General features: G+C 40.5%; 1 protein-coding gene across 2 annotated transcripts in view; it reads right to left on the reverse strand.

Moving 5' to 3' along the window:
* The window catches only part of LOC114645764 (uncharacterized), a 47,476-nt gene that overhangs the window by 19,639 nt on the left and 4,918 nt on the right, over window positions 1–22,919 (reverse strand). For both annotated transcript variants that reach the window (XM_051922326.1, XM_028793598.2), the window contains exons 2-3: window positions 21,212–21,511; window positions 10,644–10,817 (exon numbers count right to left, since the gene is read on the reverse strand). In XM_051922326.1, the coding sequence (XP_051778286.1) occupies window positions 10,644–10,817; window positions 21,212–21,462 (425 nt within the window). In that variant the 5' untranslated portion in view covers window positions 21,463–21,511. The remainder of the gene's footprint in view (window positions 1–10,643; window positions 10,818–21,211; window positions 21,512–22,919) is intronic.

The following is a 22,919-nucleotide window of genomic DNA, read 5'->3' on the forward strand; positions in this document are numbered from 1 at the left end:
GGCACAAAGATTTACAACATGTTCCCGATAAAAGAACCGCCAAGCGAATAAGGCTTACTCAATGCCAGTTTTACACATACAGATTAGCAATGAGGAATACATTTAGTATTTTGCACTCCAGCGGTGAACTATTCCAACAGTATGTCGTAGATGCGTATGTTAAAACAGAGGGTGCGTGTCTCAACTATCTCAGATTACATCAACAAGATCTGTGTGTGGAACAATACAAAGAACTATTAGACGCACTGCAAGCAAACGCTGAAAATAACGTACGGGTATGCAAAATAATCATGCAACAAAACTATCAGGATGCCATGGCCATAGTACGTACATTCGGAAAGCCTGATTTATATATCACTTTCACATGTAATCCTGCTTGGCCGGAAATTCTACATGCACTGTCAGATACCCAAAGACCAGAGCACAGACCTGATATTGTAGTACGAGTCTTTTGGATTAAGCTGCAGGAATTACTTAGAGACATTCTACAACAACATCTTTTTGGGGTTGTTATTGATTATATTTACGTAATCGAATTTCAGAAGCATCAGTTGTACGTGGCTTTTTCTAGGGTTAGATCTTTCGACTCATTATCTGTCGTCTCTACCAAAACACCTATTCACAACTGCGTCTTTCAAGAAATATTTATTTCTTCTTGATTTCTGAATTCCTTTCTCACCATTTTCTGTTCTTATTCTTACACCGCCGTATGGTATGGTGGCCGTTGGCTAGTACATATAATATTGTAGAATATTCAGGAAGGTGAGGCGTAGTCTCTGTGTTCTTTAGGAATGCAATTAACTGGAGTTTTTGGTTTCTCCTTTTCCATTCTCAACAGGTTATTTCTAATTTATGATGCAACCTGTATTGTTGTGAATTATTTGTTTATCTTTGAAAATGATCCATTGTAATTCGTGATGTGCATTTATGTATGTAAATGTTATTTAACAGTAGGAGCCTATACTTGGTGAAGGGTGTTATACAACAAAGAATGGAATTCAATTAAATTTTATTGTCCTAAGAAGGAAAATTTGGTTTGTCAGCAGGTTTTACAGCATGATGTAGCATTAAACACATATCACAAAGAACACAAACTTCAAACAAACATGGAACAAATAAATATAGCTGTGAACACTTGTTAAACATTACATCAAATGTCCACCTTAATAAAAAGAAAAAACTATGTCTGTGTGTCTGCGGTGGGTTGGCACCCTGCCTGGGATTGGTTCCCTGCCTTGTGCCCTGTGTTGGCTGGGATTGGCTCCAGCAGACCCCAGTGACCCTATGTTCGGATTCAGCGGGTTGGAAAATGGATGGATGGATGGATGTCTGTGTGTCCATTCGGTTGCTGTGTCGGTCACTTGAAAAGAGGCACAAACATTTTAATACATAAAATGCATTGCACTTGTCATTACAACAGATAACACATCACAAACATTAAAACTCCTTTTACAAATCCCATGCCAAATGGCATCACAAACGCATATGCATAGCTTGGTGCACTGCAAATGTAAACACAATAATAACAAAATATCAATGTAAATGCCTTGGACCTGGACCTTACATTTCTCTCCTCTGACTTTATCAGCTCCCTCTCTGTTGCTGACCTTGTGGATTTTTACAACCAGTCCCTGAGCAGTCTCCTGGACTTCCACGCCCCTTTAACATCTAGGTCCGTCTCATTCTCGTGCTCAGCACCTTGGTATACCTGCGAGCTGCGAAAAATGAAGGCGGCTGGGCGTGTCCTTGAGCGGCGGCTCAAGGCCTCTGGGCTGACTGTCCATAAACAGGCTTACAGAGAACACATGAGAGCGTATGCAGAAGCTCTGAAGGTTGCACGGTCCAAGTTTTATTCCACCATCATCAGAAATGGCTCCAGCAACCCTAAAAAACTTTTTTCAACCATAAATCATCTTGTCAAACCTCCTTTACCTGCCCATTCTGAGACCACTGATGACAGATGCAACATGTATATCAACTTTTTTAAACAAAAAGTTGATAATATCCGTTTACACCTCTCTACCAAGGATATCTTGCCCTTCCCAACTGTTGACTCATTGTCTGAGACCGTCCATCCTCTTTGCTCTTTCTCTGTTGCCACACGGGAAGAGGTGGAGGATGTCATCAGGAAAATGAAACCGTCTACTAGTTCCCTGGACCCTTTCCCCTCACCCTTGCTGAGGGCCAACATTTCTGCCATCTCTCCACTTATCACCAGGATAATAAATCAGTCCCTCCTGGCTGGCCATATTCCTTCTGCACTAAAAACTGCTGTCATCAGACCTCTACTGAAAAAATCCACCTTGGATCCTGAAGTTCTCTCCAATTATAGGCCCATCTCCAATCTTCCATTTCTCTCCAAAGTTCTGGAAAAAATAGTTGCAGCACAACTTCACGATCATCTCAAACTGAACAATCTGTTTGAAAAGTTTCAGTCTGGTTTTCGCCCTGGCCATAGCACCGAAACAGCCCTGGTCAGGGTCACCAATGATCTTCTGATGACGGCAGATACTGGTTCACCTTCACTACTTATCCTCCTTGACCTGACAGCTGCTTTTGACACAATAGACCATAACATCCTTCTTCACCGCCTGCAATACACTATTGGACTCTCAGGAATTGTTCTAAATTGGTTTACATCATACCTGACTGGCAGAACTGAGCATGTCGCCCTTGGCAGCGCAAAGTCCCACACCCACAACGTCGCCTGTGGTGTTCCACAGGGCTCTGTGCTGGGCCCTATCCTTTTTACTATCTACATGCTCCCCCTTGGAACTGTCATTGGCAGACATGGTTTATCGTTCCAAAGCTATGCCGATGACACTCAGCTTTACCTCAGGACTACTCCCACCTCCTCTACTGCTCCTCTGCCAACATCTACATTGTCTACCTGCCTGGAGGAGATAGAGGCATGGATGAGGCTCAATTTTCTTCAGTTGAACAGATCCAAAACAGAAGCCATCTTAGTTGGTACATCACATCATCTTCGCTTTTCTACCATCACCAGTATTACTTTCTCTGGCCAAAATATTCCTCTTTCCACATCTGTTACTAATTTGGGTGTTAGAATGGACTCCCAACTTACTTTTGACACCCACATCAAATATCTCTGTAAGTCATCTTTTTACCATCTCAAGAACATCGCCAAACTCCGCCCATTACTCACCCTGGCAGATGCAGAGAAGCTCGTCCATGCCTTTGTCTCTTCCAGGCTGGATTACTGTAATGCACTCCTCATTGGGATTCCTGGCAAGAGTATCCAGAGACTCCAGTATATTCAGAACAGCGCTGCCAGGATCCTGATGAGGGTGTGAAAGTATGATCACATCACCCCAATCCTGAAAACCCTTCACTGGCTCCCTGTTTCATTCAGAATAGAGTACAAGGTCTCCCTTCTTACCCATCAGTGCATTTATGGACATGCCCCTCTTTATCTACAGGAACTCCTTACCCCCCATAACTCCTTACGTTCCCTCCGCTCTGTACTCACTAACACTCTTCAAGTCCCCAGAACTAAGCTCAGCAGCATGGGTGACAGGGCGTTTTCATCGGTGGCGCCGAGGCTGTGGAATGCCCTCCCTGATTACCTGAGAGCCCCACAGTCGACTGAGGCCTTTAAGCGAAATCTAAAAACTCATCTTTTTAGAAAGTCATTTTGTTAAAGTATTTTATAGACTCTTCTGTTCTTTTTTATTTTATTATTCTATTTTTACTCTGTAGCACTTTGGGATTGCTAAAATATAAAGTGCAATATAAATAAAATTTATTATTATTATTATTATTACATAGATCTAGTTAGCTTTCAGACTGTCTTAGATGGGTAGCACAGTTAGTATTACAAATAAAAATTAAAACAAAGTTTATACTTGACCAGTGAATGATGCAAATGCTAACTGTTCATCTCGCAATTTAAGCCTGAGGAAGTTTATTAAAGTTGAACTTATTTAGGAGAATAATAGTAGCTGGAATGCAACACTATGTAAACCGGTTGATTTTTATCCCTGAACATGTGACTTTATGGCAATGACTGAAATTGAGAGTGTGGTGGATAAGTCCTGCCTGACAGAATACAATCTGCTTTCCATAATTCTTGTTTGTTAAAGAGGTCTTTGAGATCGAACTGTTGACCTTGCTTTTTTTTTTTTTTTGCTCCATTTTACAACTTGATTTTCTGCTTTTGTTGCTTATGTTCTGCTAGCCTCATTTGGAAACCTTAGCATACAGTGCTCTCTAATATATTTGGGACTAAGACATTTTTTTTCCTTGAGGTAGAGTCCACAATTCAGATGTGATTAAAGTGCACATTGCAGACTTTCATTTCAGTCACACCATGTAGAATTGACACTTTTCTACTTGGTCCCCACATTTCAGACACCATAATGTTCGGGACAATTTGTACCACAGGCGTTTGTAATCACTCGGTTGTGTTTCATTGCTTCATAAAATACCTCGGCTTGTTTCTATCTATTGGAGTCTGTAGTTGCCATTGTTCAACTTGAAGACAAGAGCTGTACCAATGAAAGTCACAAAAGCCATTAGGCTGAAAAACAAGAATAAAACCTTAGGATAACCTAAATCAACTGTCTGAAATATCATTAAGAAAGAACGCACTGCTGAGCTCAGTGATCGCAAAGAGACTGAGAGGCCATGGAAGACCTCCACTGCCGACGACAGACAAATTCTCACTATGGTAAAGAAAAAGTCCCAAACAAAAAAAGTGGTGTCATTTCTGCATGGTATGACCAAAATGTTTGCAAATAGCCTTAAAAGAAAGTTTGCAATGCGCACTTTAGTCACATTTCAATTGTTTAATTTGCAAAATTAAACTGTAGAATAGGTAAATGAAGGAAAAATGTGTGTCACAAAAAATGATGGAGGGCACTGTAAATAAAGTGAACTCAAAACAAGATTTATAAAATAATGATGAGACTCGGGACGGCACGGTGGCGCAGTGGGTAGCGCTGCTGCAGTTGGGAGATCTGGGGACCTGGGTTCGCTTCCCGGGTCCTCCCTGCGTGGAGTTTGCATGTTCTCCCCGTGTCTGCGTGGGTTTCCTCCGGGCGCTCTGGTTTCCTCCCACAGTCCAAAGACATGCAGGTTAGGTGGATTGGCGATTCTAAATTGGCCTTAGTGTGTTTGTGTGTGTCCTGCGGTGGGTTGGCACCCTGCCCGGGATTGGTTCCTGCCTTGTGCCCTGTGTTGGCTGGGATTGGCTCCAGCAGACCCCCCGTGACCCTGTGTTCGGATTCAGCGGGTTGGAAAATGGATAGATGGATGATAAGACTCACACTAAATAATAAATAAATAACAAAACAGAAAAACAACCTCTGCCTCCTGAAACAGTAGTGGTGGGACTCATCACACCAGTTAATAAATTCCACTACAACTGGACTGTGATTGGTTTCATTCCCATTCAGTGGGCTTACAATCACAAAGTCATTATCCAACCCGCTATATCCTAACTACAGGGTCACGGGGGTCTGCTGGAGCCAATCCCAGCCAACACAGGGCGCAAGGCAGGAAACAAACCCCAGGCAGGGCGCCAGCCCACCGCAGGGTGCACACACACACACACACACACACACACACACACACACACACACCCACCCACCCCAAGCACACACTAGGGACAATTTAGAATCACCAATGTACCTAACCTGCATGTCTTTGGACTGTGGGAGGAAACCAAAGTACCCACAAAGTCATCAACACATTTTAAATGAACCCGTTTGCAAATTTACTGCAACAACCTTTAGTGAAGAGGAAGTATATATATATAAAAAAAAAAAAAAATTATAGGCGAAAGAACTCTTTGGGGATCTGGCGAATGAGGGCATCATGTCAGATAGGCCACCATTAACGTTTACTCTTTGAGTCCTGTCTCTTAAAAAGTAAATCAGACAATTATGGACAGACCCCCAAAGAGAGTTTCACTGAGGAGAAGCCACACGACTAAGGAAGTATCTGTATGTGTTCTTTTTACTACACTCCCCCTTGGCTTGTCTCATTCTGTGGTCTTTGTAAAATAACATAAAATTCAATGGGTGAAAAGTCGTTGCCACTTAGGAAAACAAATAAATAATCATATGATGCGGGCCTGTACCTATCTATTGTTACAAGCCATGGTAGAACATAACCACTGGATGCACAAAAGAAACAAAAGCAGGACTAGAAGCTGAATAGAGCTTGTTGAAGACGAGGTGTCATGATTCCACTCACAATGGCGGCTCAAAGCTGTGTAAGAATGGAAAGACGAATATTAACTCTGTTAATCAACTATCGGTCTTGCCTCCGGCAATGGATTAAATAATTAAGCAAGGCTCCTACTGTATTTACCTTATCTTTTTTCTTTTGTAGGAGGGAGTTGTCGACATTTAAATTCTCAATGTAACTGAAGCACACTCACTTTAAGAAACCGACTACTACAATTTATTGATAAACACAAGAATTATAGAAATATAACTGCATACAGTCAGGTCCACAAGTATTTGGACAGTGACACAATTTTAGCTCTGTAGACCAGTGGTCCCCAACCTTTTTGACAGCAAGGACCACTTTATTAGATGCAAATTTTTCCACGGACCAGTATGGGGGGTTGGTTGGAGGGGGGGCAGTTTTATACACAATTTACATAACATTTCTATTATTAAAGTTATTAAGCAGTTCACATACGTTTGCAATCTGAGATTTTTCTTCTTTTTTTGCATATAACAAAGACATATGCTTTACATTTGCCAATCCAACAGATTGCACATCACAAACATTAACACTGCAGTCTTTTTTTTTAGATAGATAGATAGATAGATACTTTATTAATCCCAATGGGAAATTCACAGTGTCTGCCGTTTCTATAGGAGGGTGACAATGAGTTAAATTCCAATGGATGTTTTTCAAATGTTGACAAGCAATAAGCAAAAGGTATCACTGAAAACCACAGAAAACAAAAACAGTAAAACAACAGTACGAGGAAAGTTTGAAGAAAGATTTTTTTACAATGTTTCTGTTTGGGGATCGTTGTGCAAACGTGCACAACTGAACTGCGACCACAGATCTAACTGCTCTGTGGATGATTCATTCAGGCATTTCAAGGTCACTTCGTTGTAATGAAAGCATCTGTTGAATGTACTTCGTAGTAACGTCATTTCTACAGACTCGTGTCATAAGGGGAAACTGTCGGGACCATAAAAATACTTTATTGTAATATTCTCTTACCTCGGTCTCTCTCCTCTCTCTGCACCGCTGCAAAGCCCCGCCCGCCAAGCGTTCTGAAAAGTCTGAGTGAGTCGCCGTTGCCGGCAGTTCTCTCGCGGCCCGGCTGTCAAACGGCTGCGGACCGGTAGTGGGCCGTGGACCGGGGGGGGGGGGGGTTGGGGACCCCTGCTGTAGACCACCACAATGGATTTGAAACAAAGTAATCATGATGTGATTGAAGTGTAGATTTTCAGCTTTAATTCAAGCATTTTAACCAAAATATTGTATGAGCCGTTTAGAAAAGACAGACATTTTTATACATGGTCCGGCTGTTTTCAAGGACTCAAAAGTATTTAGACAAACAAACAATCATAAGTATAATGATCATTTTCAATATTCAGTTAAAAATCCTTTACTGCAATGACTGCCTGAAGTCTGGAATCCAGGCCATCTCCAAGTGCTGGGCCTCTACCTTAGTAATACTTTGCCAGGCCTTTACTGCTGCGGTCTTCAGGTGCTGCTTGTTCGTTGGACTTTCTACCATCAGTTTTGTCTTTGGCATGCATGTCCAGGTGGGTTTAGGTCAGTCGATTAACTTGGCTATTGAAGAATATTCCACTTCTTTGCATTGAAAAACTCTTGGTTTGTTTTCACAGTATGTTTTGGCTCATTGTCCATCTGTACTGTGAAGCGTCCTATCAGTTTTGCAGCATTTGGCTGAATCTGAGCCGACTGTATAGCCATGTACACTTTAGAATTCATCCCAATACTCCTGTCAGCAGTCATATTATCAAGAAACACCAGTGACAGACTTCCATTCATAACGGTCTTGCCAGAAAACTGCTTCCACCATGTTTCACAGATGATGTGGTATTCATTGGATCATGAGCTGTCTCTTACCTTTCCAGCATTCTGGTATATATTGATCTTAGTTTCCTTTGTCCAAAGAAAATTGCTCCCAAGCTGTATAGGTTTTTAAAAATGTTTCCTGGCAAAGTTCAATCTGCTTGAGGTTTACCAATGGTTTACACCTTGTGGTAAACCCTCCGTCTTTACTTTCATGAAGTCTTCTCTTGATTGTAGACTTTGGCAATGATAGGCCTATGTCTGGAGAATGTTCTTGGTTTGGCTAAATGTTGTGAAGGGGTTCTTCTTCACCAAGGATAGAATTCTGCAATCATCCAGAACAGTTTCTACACCTTCTGGTGTTGCTGAGCTCACCAGTATGTTCCTTCTTTTTAAGATGTACCAAATGGTTGATTTGATCATTCCTGGCATTTCTGCTAGGTCTCTAAAGGGTTTGTTTTGCTTTCTCAGCCTAATGATGGACTGTTTTTACTTGGACAGCTCTTTGGACCTCATATTGAAAGTTCACAGCAACAGCTTTCAAATGCAGATTCCAAATCTTTCATCTGCTTAATAGTTAATAAAATAATAAGGGAACTACCCCTTCCTGGCAATGGAACAGCTTGCCAGTCAAATGTTCAAAAACTTTTGAGCCCCTAGAAATGCTGATGCAAAAAAAGGCTGTCATTACTAAACAACTCATACAATATTTTTGATAAAACCGTTAAATTAAAGCTGAAAATCTACATTTCTGTCTCTGACTTCTTTATTTCAAATCCACTGTGGTTGTGTGCAGAGCCAAAATTATGAAAATATCACTGTTCAAATACTTATGGACTTGACTGTATACATGTTGACATACTGTATACAGGGTAAGACTGGATGCAGACAGACTAGACAAATATATAACAGAGAGAGCAAGTACATATCCAGGCTATCTAGAGTTCTAATTTATCTTGGCACAAATAAATAGTTTTGTGATACCAAGACTTCAAAAGCTAATGTCTGGCGTTGTGCGGAGTGTTTGCTGCTCTGGGTTCAACTGGAGGATTTGTCTTGCGCTGGAGTGCACCCTTTCTCTTTGCTGCGTGATTCTTTGTGATGTGCAGTGCTTTCCTCAATTAGGCACATTTGTGTCATCTGCAACTTCATACGGAAAAACATTAATCTGTCTGGCACAAGAGCTAAGATGCTGAAGTTCCCTTCTTGAAGTAATGGCTTTTTCTCAGCCTACTGCCATATGGCTTTGGCTTGGCAGACTGGATCTTAGCTTTCTGGTTCACAAAGAGAAAGAGTAATTGTGCTTAGCTCTACCAAGAGGAAGATCAACTTTTAGTTTTGGAGACAGGGGTTCTTTCAGAGATTTTCAGCAATTTTTAGAGTGTGCGCTCGGGAGTGACCCTGGGCTGAGTGGCCTAAGGAATCCCCAGAGAGTTCCCTTAGAGTTCCTTTGTGAGGGCCACCTGAGAGAATCTTCAGGATGGTTCAGCGAGTTTTAAAGAAACATATGACTTCTCCTGATTGGATTAACGTTACTTCCAGCTACAAAATCAGTGTTTCCTCATAGACTTGTTCTTCTGTCCATCAGAGTTGTCATTCATTGATTTACAGCTCTTTGATCTTGCTAGAGTCCATTTCATGCCTTCTGGCTAAAAAAGTCTGCAGTGGGGCCTCTGGAGAGATGACAGTTTGACCTTTGATTTACACCTTTGTTATCAGATGAAGTCCAGACAGATCTGGTACAAGTTGGAGTTCAGTAACTTAGTTTGGAATGCAAGTGGAGGTTTGGTGCAGCTGGATATCTGTTAAATCTGCCGCCTTAACATCCCTGGTGTGCCACTAAAGCCTAGCAGAATGGGTAATGTCCACTTTGTTTTACAGCAGACCAGCAAGCAAGAAACATATCCTTACCTAGAGGAAATAAGTCATTTTATCACAGATTCTTGGTACTATTTTCAGTTTACCTTTGTTGTCATACCTCTGAGGTACATTTCATAACACAAAATCTTTGCTACTTCAAAGCGGATCTATTTGGAAAGTTTCAAGGATTCTCTTTATAAAAGGAGCCCCTGTACCCATTAGCCCCATTATAAAACTCAAGAGTGAGCTAATTATTTTTTAAAATTTACAAAATATGCTTCACTTTAAGGTGCAATTCCATGAAGCAAATTAATATATACCATGATTGTGGAGAAAAATATCAAACTTATCCTTTAATACTTATGCTGGATTTTGCTTGGCGAGGTTCAGTGAGGAGTGTATAGAAATGGTTACAAGACAAGCACTTTATTTAAATGCAATTAAAACACATTGGACATGTTTTTTCTTTCATTCAACATAACTTGGATATGCCATCAGACTGATGGAAGTTTAATCCAGAAAAAATGTTTTTGTTTTTTTTTTAAAAAAAGGACAAAAAAAAAAACAAAACAAAAAAACACAGAACTCATTTTTCTTAATTTTTTTTTGGCAAAGTGTCTTTTCACATCACCATTCCCGACTTAAGAATGAAACCACCTGTGTAATTTATAAACCAAAGGAAATTTCCAAAGAAGTAGTTTTAAAATACTGTTTCTACTTTCTGTCTCCCCCAAGATGCACATTACCTGCCGATGGTGTTTTCTGCCTGCTCCTGCCAAATCTCATTTTGCAAGAAATAACAAATGCTATGAGTGTGAGTGAAGAATTCGGTGTAAACTCCAAAGGCCACGCTGTCCATATGCTGAGTGCACGCTTGAATAGAGTCCTCCTCAGAGCAAGCAGGAAATGTGCGGCCAGACCTAAACACAAGACAGCAGAGAATTGTTAGGAGACAACCTTTTTATTTATTTAAAAGTTACATTTTAATGTTAAGTTCATGGTATCTACAAATTCTCTTTGCAGTCACATTCACCTTTTTTGTCTGGAGCACAAAAGTGGTCTGGAGACCTGGGGCCTCATGTATAAACTGTGCATACGCACAAAAATGTTGCGTAAGAACGTTTCCACGTTCAAATCGCAATGTATAAAACCTAAACTTGGCATAAAGCCACGCACATTTCCACGGTAGCTCATACCCTGTCGTACACAAGTTTTCTGCTCGGTTTTGCAGACTGGCGGCACCCAGCGTCAAAGCAGTGCTACTGTTCCTGTCTGGTTACCCATCCTTTTTTAGATCCACATCCCTGATGCAGCTTTATAAATACACTGAAATTAACCGCATATTGTTTATTAGTTTAATGCATCTGATTGTAATTAACCTGTAACAATATAATGGTCCACAGAATGGTCAAACTATTCCAAATACCATAACTACTTTAGCGTTATTACTCTCACTGCACCTTCTTGTTCTTCTTTCAGCTGCTCTCGTTAGGGGTTGCCACATCGGATCATCTTTTTCCATAGTACTTTCACTGCACCACTCGGAGTATTTATATCACTGTATTGGAGTGTGAATCACAGCTGTACAACAGCTGATCGGAAAGAGAATTATCGGTATACAGCATCAAGCACATGCTGCCTCAGCCATGCGGTCTATTGAGCCTTTCCTGTATGAACCTCGCGGTTCAGAAACGGTTTCACCCCAAGAACTCTAAACACACTCAATCAGTTCATCAAGTGCTCCTTGTAGAATTGTTTGTACTTATAAGTACAATTACCTCACTGTAAACTTGCACTACAGTTATAATATTGCAGAACCTGAGCCACTTTTTAAAGCGTGTATTTACATATGATGACAATATCATTTTTAAGATGAAATGCAGCAAAATATGTTGATTATATTATACAGATAAAACTTTAACTACATGGTGCTGCTGCACTAGCGAGCTGCTGGTGTTCCGTTCATGGATTGTTCCAGCCTCGCGGTGTATTCTTGTTGGTGCGGACGCGACACTGGAATGATAGATGGATAGAATAATTAAACACATACTACAAAGATATTTCGATGTTCCTTAAAAGTTTTGAAGAATCAGCGTTCTAAGGTTACAGATGGCTTAACGTCTATTACAGAGCTGATTGTGTGGCGATTGGGTATTTGGAGTAAGAAAAGTAAGGACAGGAATTGGAGGTTAGTACGTTTGAAAAAGACAGTACTGATACAATAAATTATTTCATCGAAGGTCGCGCACGGTGCAGCAAGCATCTTGCGTGAGACATGAACAATCACTGCGCCACCGTGTTCCCATGTTTAATAACATGCTTTAACTCCTATCATCATGAAAATGATATCACTTTTACATCTCTGTATTTTAATTATTCAGAGAGCTGTAATATCATGAATGTAATGGATTCTGTGTCCTGTCGGAGGAAGAGAAAGCCCAGAAGCACATAGTGATTCACACACATAAAGCACATAGAAGATCAAATACAAAACAAAGCATTTAACGTGCTACTTTAGTTTCTCAAATCCCATCGTAACTAAACATTAAACGATTTTAAGATGACATTTATGATGTTCTGCTTTAATGACAAAATAAACTACGTGATTAAAGTGGAAATTTAGAGATTAAAGTTGACATTTCGTGCTTTTCTCCCACTGTGTGCCCATTTTTCTCTGTACCGTAATAAGCTTTCATATGACACTCAGACGGTGGCTACGACTTGCCTTTTCATGGCGACTTTGATATGCGAAAACTTCTTTTTTATTTTCGGGCACTGTGCGACTTTGTGTCGGAGAAACTCGAAAGCTCAAGTTCACAATGTGTCACTCGATCAACTTCCTTTTGTGGTTTATACCACTGTTTAAACCAATAAATAGTAAGTTTTTCCTTGCCTCCACTTGGTATTCACTGAAATTCTTCTACTATCCCTCTTGCTTTTGCCATTGCCTTTTCACAGAACGCTGAGCTTAAGGGCTATTTATATTGATTTGCATATTCAAAGAGGCATAATTCTGGGAGTTAGGTCGGGACAGAAGGCACGTGCGTTACTTTTCATGCTGACCGGGATTTATGGAGCGGAAGAACGTGGAAGTTGGCGTTCGCACAGATTTATGCATCTGGATTTTTTTTGTGCGTAAGCATATTTCCGCTTTTGTGCTTACGTCATGTTATAGTGCGAATTCTATGCGCGGCATTATGCATGAGGCCCCTGGACCTGGCGATTCATTTATAAAATGATCATATTGTAATCTTTCTAGTTAGCCAATAAAAGGTGTCATTTTGCTTAACCTCTCACTACATCCATAATGGCTAACAAGGTACAACACCCTAGGACTAAAATGATCATGCAAACAGATTTGATCTTAAATTCCTTGGAATCAATCTTACAAGAAAACCGATGTACAAACTGCCGTTTAAAAAAACTTGAAATGTGAACACATTATACACATAAGCAAATTGAAGAGCCTAAATGATAGCAATTCCACACCAGACCAGGGGGCAGTGGAGTGTGCCGACGGTCTCTCTCAATCTCCTGCAGACTGTCCATGGGAAATCCTGTAGGGTACTGGTACCAATGATGACGCCACTTTTGGTCCTGGCGCTAATGCTGACGTCACTTCCGGTCCCAGGGCCCAATGATTAAGTCACTTCTTGTCCTGGCGACGTCACTTCCAGTTCCACCCAGATGACGTCATTTCCTTGACTGGCCTTTAAAGCTGCCATCTTGTCTCAGTAACTTCTGTTTTAGACTTGTATCTGTGAAAATCTCTGTTCAATTTAAATCTCGTTTTTGCAGCCCTTGAACAATATACGGGTGGCTTCCCCAAACCTTGATGATGTCTAAGACTCATTCTTGTGACAGGGGAAAGACTTCTTCATGCAGGTGCACCAGTAGGCTACTGTCTGTGCACTCTCCCATTGAAAACATTTATTCATTACAGTCCATAATTTATATGTGGTCAGAGATTTGAGGAAAAAAAATGCAGCATGGTGATCAGGGAGGTAGAGTTCTTTTAAGACACGTGTATTTGGTTTATTTTCTGTACATACGATTACTTTTTAGCAATATACACTTTTCTGCCTCACTCTGTGCTGTCCCTGCAACGCGGCTGCAGAGAGCTTAAACAACACGGTACATCCACATAAAAATGACAAGGGTGAGCTTTCTTGAAGGCTTTTACTGGACGTACTTCATAGTAAACTGAAATATATACAAAAAGAAACATACAGGTACATACAGGTGTACAACCAAAGACAATAAATGATTTACAAAGCAATACATAGCAGACAGTATACATTAAACAATAAAGCTTTAAAAGACACTTACAACGCAAGAGATTTCCACGGTTGGATCAAGACAAAGAAGCATGTAGACAGAGGTTTAAATTGCTGCATACTACAACTAACCAGACCCAGGAGTTTATATACTGTACCTTAAACATACGCTTCAGATGTGACGAAGCAAGAGATAAAAGGTTGCCTATGTGAGACACATGGGGTGTATTGTATTTAAATGTTTATTATGGGACCTACATGTTTTATGTGAGTTTCATAAACATTCATGACACCACTGTGAGTGTCGGACGTGACTGACAGGTGTGTTAATAAATGACAAGACGGGGAGCACAGTTCGACAAATAACAGCAGCTAACAGCAAGTGGGGCAGAACATACACAGAGTTTAAAATTAGTATGCAAGTGACATATATCAGTAGGATTTCAGTTAAATAAACATTTGTTTTTCCAATGAAAGGTCTTGCTTGTTTGGTCCCTCCTAATTTTTTAGATAACTGGAATCAATCTCAGACAGGTTTGTTATTTAGTTTGCCGGGTGATCTTAATTAAATAGGAACCTACTTAAGTTATTGCACATTATTAAGCAAGTCACAGTTCTCATGCAATATGGGGAGGAAAAGAAAATCTGAAGAAGAAGAAACGTAAAATAGTGCAATGACTTGCAAAAGGCATGAAAACAATTGAGAGGTCATCAAAACTGAAGACAGATCATCGAACTGTGAAACGATTTGTGTGTGATTCACAGTGTGGACAAATTTGGTCAGATAAAGGCTTATTTAAAAAAAGTTTGTCAGGCATGTAAATAGTATTAACAGAGCAGCTATATTTTTAGCTCATATTGCAGTTCTTATTTGATTGGTTGCTTTAGAAACAAAAGAACACTTATTTTGCCAACCATTACTACAAATTACTACCATTAACCTTAAGAAAACATCTTTCTGCTCCACAAGCTATTGGTTGGACTGTGCACCCCGATTGTCTTGTCATTCATGAAGACACCAGTTTGTCACATCACACACTCTCAGTGATGTTACCTCTTGTAAAGTGTGTGCCATAGATTGCATTGTAAACATTTCCATACAATGCTCCCGTTGAGCACTGACTAGACATCCCCTTTATCTTTTGCTTTGGTTGCATTTAAAATGCATCTTTTAAAGTACATAAACTCCAGGATTCATTTAGTTGTGGCGCATTACAATTTGGATCATTGTCATGATCCAATCCTGGAAATATTGGTTTTTCTGCTATTTTGTTGTGGGTTCTTGGAGACTCCGTGTGTCAAGGAAGGTTTATACATGGGCTTTTCATTTGAATTACAGGTACGTCACGTCAACATTTTGTGACTGTGTTGCTAGGATGCACTGCTCTGTTGCTAGAGGCTGCTTCCCAAAAGGGCTCTGAGTGCACAGATTATGGATTCTCTGCTTTGTAAACCCTTTTAGCATTAAGTGCAGTTTCCTAGATGCTGGATCCCACAATCTAATAACTTCAGCATGAGCCCACAGGGAACACACCTTTGATTTTTGATTCATAGTGATACGACTGCTACAAAAGCCAAAATGAGTATGTCTAGATTTTAGTGGCTTTACCCCTTCCAATTCTTCTATAGTTCTCAAGTGTAGATGTTGGTGGCAGCTCACCTTCCAACTCTTGTAGGGTTTTGAGTCTGGAATTTTATTGCCACTGCACCTTGTGCTAATTCTCACTTTGGTATTAATCACAGTTTAACACTTCAGTTTTGGCTGGGACTTGTCAAATTAAAAAAATTCAACTCTCAAATAACTTCAGCGTGCGTACACATAGTATGAAAAGTCATTTTTTGACTCATAGCAATTCCACTTCATTAACAGTGTTACATCTAACTTTGGCAACATAAAGTCTTGATTTTTGACATGCGTCAGGTTTATTTTTTCTGTTCATTGTCAGTTTCAGGACATCTGACTGTTTAACTGTTGGCTACATCAATGTTTGTGTGCTTTGGTTTTGGTAATAGTTTCTCTGACTTTGATATCAACCCTCATTACAGTTTGCTAAATAAACATTCACCTCAGGTCAGCTTTATAAAACTTGCACTTTTTGGGGCTCTCTTTGTACATATGCATGTGCAGCTTTCGACACGAACATCAGGAATTATAAAAGAAAACTTAACATGAGAACGTACACATATATTTACACCAATTCTCACCTATCGGTATGCAGCATTTCAGAGAAACTGGGAAATGTCAACACCTTTTATCATAGAGGGAAATGCAGCCAAACCAACTAAATGACGACTCATGCACATAATTCACATCACTTACCCGTTTATCATAATGTGCTTTAACATGATAAACATAAGTCTTAAAATGATAATTAGGATGTGCAGACCACGTTTCCCAGGAATATTTCAGCCAAGGTTCCCTCCATCGTGCCTGCTGTGCTGGAAGTTATTTAACTGACTGACAAGGCACTACATTCAGTTCCTGCACGGTGTGGGAGCACATAAAACACAACAGATTTTTGCCAACATAAAAAGGCAATTTACAGCAGTGTCCGGTTTTCCTAACATAATCAAAGCACTTAACTGTGCACTTACTGCAATTAGGCCACTTGACGAGAACAAAGTTTCTTTTGTTAACTGTAAGTAGCGACATTCCATTAACATACAAGTCATCTGTGATGCCAAAATGAGACTGACAAGCGTCACAACTAGGTGGAGTGGGTCAACCTGTGATTCATTTATTTTTAGGCAAATTTGCTTTGGCTGACGTTATGGTACTGCATGTAGTAGCTGGTTTGTTGGTAAGGCAACTGGCCAAACCCTCAGTTTTTCATATGGCCTGCACTCTTCACTCTAACAGCAATCATGTCATTGTGTATGCCAGGTAACAGTGGCTACCTACTCAGATGCCAGTGCCTTTCCTTCCATACTGAGTGCAGAGGAGAGGAGTTTGTGGTATAGTGGGTCCAAGGCTTAACATTTTATTGGCCCGTTTTTAAATAAATAAACTGAATGGCTGGCTCGATCTCCGTGGGTGTGTGTGCTCCCACAGCTGCTGGAGGTTGGTGAGGAAATTGAGAGATGCACCTGAAAATGAGGGTATGGTTCATCTCAATTGCTTCATCAGCCTTCTGTGGTGCGCAACTGAGGCGCTGCACCCATGGAGGTATAAAAGGGGGAGCCGGCACAACAAAAGGAGGAGAAACAAAGAAAAATGAAGGGAAGATGAAAGAAAATGAAGTAAAAGTAAGGAGAGAGAAAGACAGGAGTGATCAAGAGGTGTTACAAGACTGGAAGAAGCAGGCAGACAGGAATGGAGCCCCAGGACGGGGCGTGTGGTCGGTGCTCAGGCGGGGGCTAAGGGGATCGCTCCTGTTGAAGGATTATGGAGCAGAAGCAACCATTGTGGGTGGGGCCAGCGATTGGCTGCGGTGTGAGCAGAGTAGGGCTTGGTGGCTCCCTGTGGAATGCAGTGGGACCAAAAGGGTTGTCTACACCTGTTGGTCGAGGTTTCTCCATGCTGCGGGGCCTGATCAGTGTAAGAGACATCAGTGTTAAAAGGAAGAGACCAAGGCTCAGAATAGTAAAGGACAGTTTCCTTCCTGCATTTCTAATCTCTGGTTTTAAGGATATTTATTTGGATTTTAACCTCTGAGATACTCATTTTAATAAGATTATTTACTGAATGATGGAGCACTGTACTTTTGAACAATGCTTTGAATTTTGATTGTTGTTAAGAAAAGCACTGGAACACTTTTGCATCAACCCCTTGCTTTGTGTATTTTGTCCTCATCTGCTGTCTCATCCCCTGGGTACGTTATTGATGGTAGCCTGTTCAAGAGGCTCCCGAGATGCAGCTGGTAACATGGAGCCGACCTGCGCTGTCACAGCACTACAATGCTGCACATATGCTCTTGGTGCACTCAGCTGCATGATGCAACATGATGGGTGAGTAGGGAGCCTGCTCTACCAGCCAATGAAGGTCGACTGCATCGCGACCACATATGTAGGAGGTTCATCAGCATAGTCCGTGTATGGTTGTTTCAGGGTGGCATGGCTCAAGGCACACACACAAATTTATAAGATAATTGTGATTTATAAAGATGAACTGTGCAGAAATGTGCATATCCCATGTTTTATATATCATTTTTTTTTGGTGTACTCATTTTTTTGTTTTTTGGTGTAAGCATATTTCACACTTAAACCCATACAAAGTTTTATAAATGAGACTCCCGGCTATCCCACTGCTTCTTTTCCCTCTTGCAAGCAGCCAATATAAGGAAGTGGTCAGCTGGGGAGATAAATCATTTGGGTGTTGCCTGTGCTGTGGTTGACCAGATTACCCTGGATGCAATTGGCACAACACTATGGAAGTTACAAATGTAAGTGACTCCCCTTAACAAGGACATAAAATCTTTGAAGATCCCACTGAAGGACTGTAAGAGAACTGTACTATGGGCTTCCTTCAGCCATTTGTATATGGGAGTGAATTCTGCATTTTAATCCACAGTATAATCCATAGCTAAGAAGCTAAACCATCTAGGAATGTCCCTCAGTGTCTTACTGTTGATATTGCGACACCATGAAGGCTTGCCCACCCAGGTTGTAGAGTTCTTTGTAAAACTTGTGTTTGATGCAAGTAAATATAATTTTAAGTGAAAGCTTAACTCAATATGTTTGTCAGATTGCAATTAGTGTAATTCATTGTCTAGCTGTCACACTTTAAGGGCACAGAAGACAATCTTGTGAAGTCCTCTATGGATGGTAAACTGCGTTGAAGTAAAACAGTGAAAGTAAAAGATGGCCCAGTCAACGAACAGCCTACTCAGGTGGAATACGCGGGTTGCAGCACAGATGGCGAGACAGGCAAGAGGTTACAGGCATCACTTCTACAGCTAGTTTTGACTTTTTTTTTCTATCCCTCATTTAAAAAAAAAAAAAAAAAACACCCAAGAGGTTAGTTGATGCCTTTCATAAGTTATCTTATAAAATTATAAAACTCCCAGTTTTAACAATAATGCTTTATTTATTTTCATTTTAACAGATAAACATTAAATATATTTAGAATAATGAAGCCCTTTAGTGTGCCACAGAAAAGAACAAGTTCTCAAAAGGAATCAAGTGTGTGCATCAATGAAAATCTGTATTCATCATTCACTGCAGTAGGTAGGCTGAGCCTCTTTGTGAATATTTTAAAAGTTGTCAAGGTCTTATAAAGTAAAGTATCGCAGTATGATTTGGAGACAAGTTGACCCATAGCTAACCATATTAGTTTGATGGACTGAATTGTCATCTATTGTTTGTCAAACTTTAGATGTTCCTAATTAAAGCTGTCCCACTGGAAAGAACTGTGGCCACATTAAATATTTAATGATTCTAACAGACAGTAATTGTACAAAATGTTATTACTATAAAATAAGTTTGGCGCAGTAGGTAGTGCTTCAGTCTCACAGATCCACCATCCTGGTCTTTAATCCCGCTCAATACTGTAGTTTATGTGGTGTTTATGTGCTTTACCCCAAGTCTACATGGGCTCCCCTCTGAGCACTCTGGTTTTCTTCAACCGTTCTCAAAAGCATCCTTGTTAGGTTAACTGGAAATTTCAAATGATCCAATATATGTGCCTGATGGGGCCAAATGATGGACTGGTGATCTTTCCAAGGTTGTCTCCTGCCTAGCGCACAGAGCTGCCAGGACAGACACCAACTCCTTCAAGCCCCTCATGAATCTGAAATAGACCAAGTGAGTTTAAGAATGTTAAGTTTTTATTAAAGGAGATGTACATAACATTTTCAAACCAGGAAACAGGGGTCCACTCACAATTTCCCAATTTGGAATCGCCAATTAACTGCATGTCTTTGAGAATGAGGGATGCCAATTGGAGTGCCTGTATGAAACCATCATGCGGATATCGAAAGAATGTGCAAAATCCATATCAACAACGAGATGGAGAATTCAAATCGAAGATCCTGTATCTGTGAGGCACTCACACTGATCGACTGTGCCCAATGTACTACCAGTGAGCCTTACAAATTAAAATCAAACATGTCATCCATACATAAATACCACCATAAGGCTGTCTTCCAAAGCAGATAAAAAGCAACACTGTATCTGTAATGGGCTAGAATTCAGTATTCTAAAGAAAATGACATTTCAGTGTGTTGTTTAGTGTAATGGGCTATAAACCAGTGTTTTAAAGAAAAGGCAGAATTTCTGGAAAATTCTGCTACAGGTTAGTGCTGATGGCTATCTACAGGACATATTTACCTGTCTTGCTAAAGAGTCACCTGCTTTGAATAGTCAGACTGCTTTGTGTGAAGATAAGATACTAAATCAATGTGGGGATACAGAACTGTCTGCTTCCTTGGAAAATTAATGAGTTCTGGGGACATTGGTTTCTAATCAAGTACTCAAAGTAAATGTGTTTACACTATTTGTTATACAGAGTAAATTGGCTTGCACCATTGTTTTCACTGATTACCATGTTCATCTATGTAGAAATTGAAGCATATACTGTATATATTTCTGGGAAAAGGCGAATAAAAGAAGGAGAACAGAGAAGTATGTTCTGAAACTCGGGACTGCTGCCGGTTTCTTTTATGCTTTACACCATATCACTGTGGCTACACCCTGTAGGAACAGTGGCTTGTACCTGGCCCAGGTTCCCCTAGGCCCGAGGTCGGTAACATATCCACTATAAAAATATAAACATGACATTGGCTTTGTAGAAGTGTCTAATGTTAAAGAACCAATTTAAAACCGCTTCAACAGGAAGAGAAATGTAATGTATGTGATGCATTCCAAAAAACAGATCAACATGGATAATTTATTTGTATTTCCTTCAGTCATCTTTAGCTCAGCTTAGATCAAACTAACTGAAGGCTTAAGACAAAATGAAAAGTAGGCATTGTGTCCACATCAAAAGGCTCCCCGTTAAAGAGTAAAGTGATTTTGAGCTTACACATTATAGCTTAGAAGCCAACTCCACTAAATTATCCAGTTTTATGTTTATAGCGTGCCATCCGGCAGTCACTCACCTCTGCAGATGACAGTGAGTGAATCCCAGAGCAATGCGACTTTGTGCTTCCTCTGTAAATTCCTTACATCCAACATGGACCCTCTCCAAAGCAGTGATCCAGCAGGCACCATAGCGAGGCTGTCTGGCAAACTCATTCAGCCGCTGCAGCTGGGCTTGACCTTCAGCCACAGCCACCTGGTCAGAGTGTGGCCTTGAGGTGCAAACAAAAGGGCAGGAAAGCAGGAAGGTGGGCAGCAGAAACAGCCACATGATAAATCCAAGACAATAGATGAGGAATGGAGTGCAGATGGGACAGGGTCTGTGAAAGAAAAGTTGGAGGTCATATTCATTTCCATGACAACTCACTAAATATTAGAAAAAAATATTTTCCTAAGATAATAACCATATCTAAAACTGCAGGTACCAAGATCCAAGCATCAATTTCTCAGACCTCACAAGTCCACCCATGCATCACAGGCAGGCATAGCCTACCAGCATTAGTGCAAGACAGAAGCCATCTCTGGATGGCAGAGTTTGCATCTTTTGTTCACTGACAGCCTGAATTGACATCGACATGTACTGCCATGGACCGGACGTTGTCAAAATAGGCACCTCTCACCTCAATATTAACACACACATGGACTATTACTACTACTACTACTACTACTTACGAGTGATGCCGGACTACCAGTCACTCTGTAGTATAGGACCCCATCCATAAAAGTACAAATGAGTGATGCCAGTCACTCCTACGTGGTCTCTGGCACTAACAAACGTACGGGTGTCCCCAAGACACGTGATGGATTATGTCAACAATTCTTTAAATAGTTATATACCAATATTTACTAGTTTGAAGTATATTCTTGTACTTCACTTTAACCTTTTCCCATGTTCTCCTTGTGCTCACGTTTGATCTGGAATTATGACATATTAAATAATAATTAATCTGACACATAGGAAATGAAACGCTGCTTTCAGTAAGTACAATGCACACTACTTAGCGTTTAATTTGTCGTTCACTTTTTGCCAGCCGTCTTTTCTGGTCTGGGCTGCTTTTGCAGTGTTACCCCTTGTGCATATTAAATCATGAAACTCTTCATGTCCTTCGAATAAAAGGTCTTGCGCTGCGTGTGTGAAAAAAAAAAATGCGCCCGTTCTTTCGTCATTTTGTTATAGCCTATCAAAGACTTGCTGATCATGTTTTCTAGACTCAATATATATGGGCTTTTCAATCAGTGCGGGCGCACGCATTCATCTCATATGATTAGATCCAGCTAGACTAATCTACTACATGGCAGCGTTTGAAAAAACGACCTATCCCGGAGGAGTGTCACCGGAATTAACTTATCCAAGATGAGGCACCTGATTTAAGCGACGTACGAAAAATACCTCCCTGATCTTGAACACCCAGATGAAATTGTCGTTTTCTGCCTCTGTTTTTCCCCTCTTTTTGGTCCCTTGGATGAGCCAGATTTATGTTGAAATCTCATATGGAGTTCCAAGACATGCAACATTATGCACGTGATTGGTTAGCTCATTTAATCAAGAATGCAAAGCGGCCTACTCTAGGAACGGTTCCAGTGGTTCTAAATTTCTTCCATTTCAAAACTGAAGCCACTGTGCTGCTGAGAACACTCAATGCTTTGGAAATTATTTAATGCCATTTCCCATGATCTGTGCCACACCACAATTTGATGGAAGATGTCTACACAGAGTACTTTGGTTTG

The sequence above is a fragment of the Erpetoichthys calabaricus genome, chromosome 2, assembly GCF_900747795.2.
Source record: "Erpetoichthys calabaricus chromosome 2, fErpCal1.3, whole genome shotgun sequence".
In the NCBI taxonomy this organism is placed as follows: domain Eukaryota; kingdom Metazoa; phylum Chordata; class Cladistia; order Polypteriformes; family Polypteridae; genus Erpetoichthys; species Erpetoichthys calabaricus.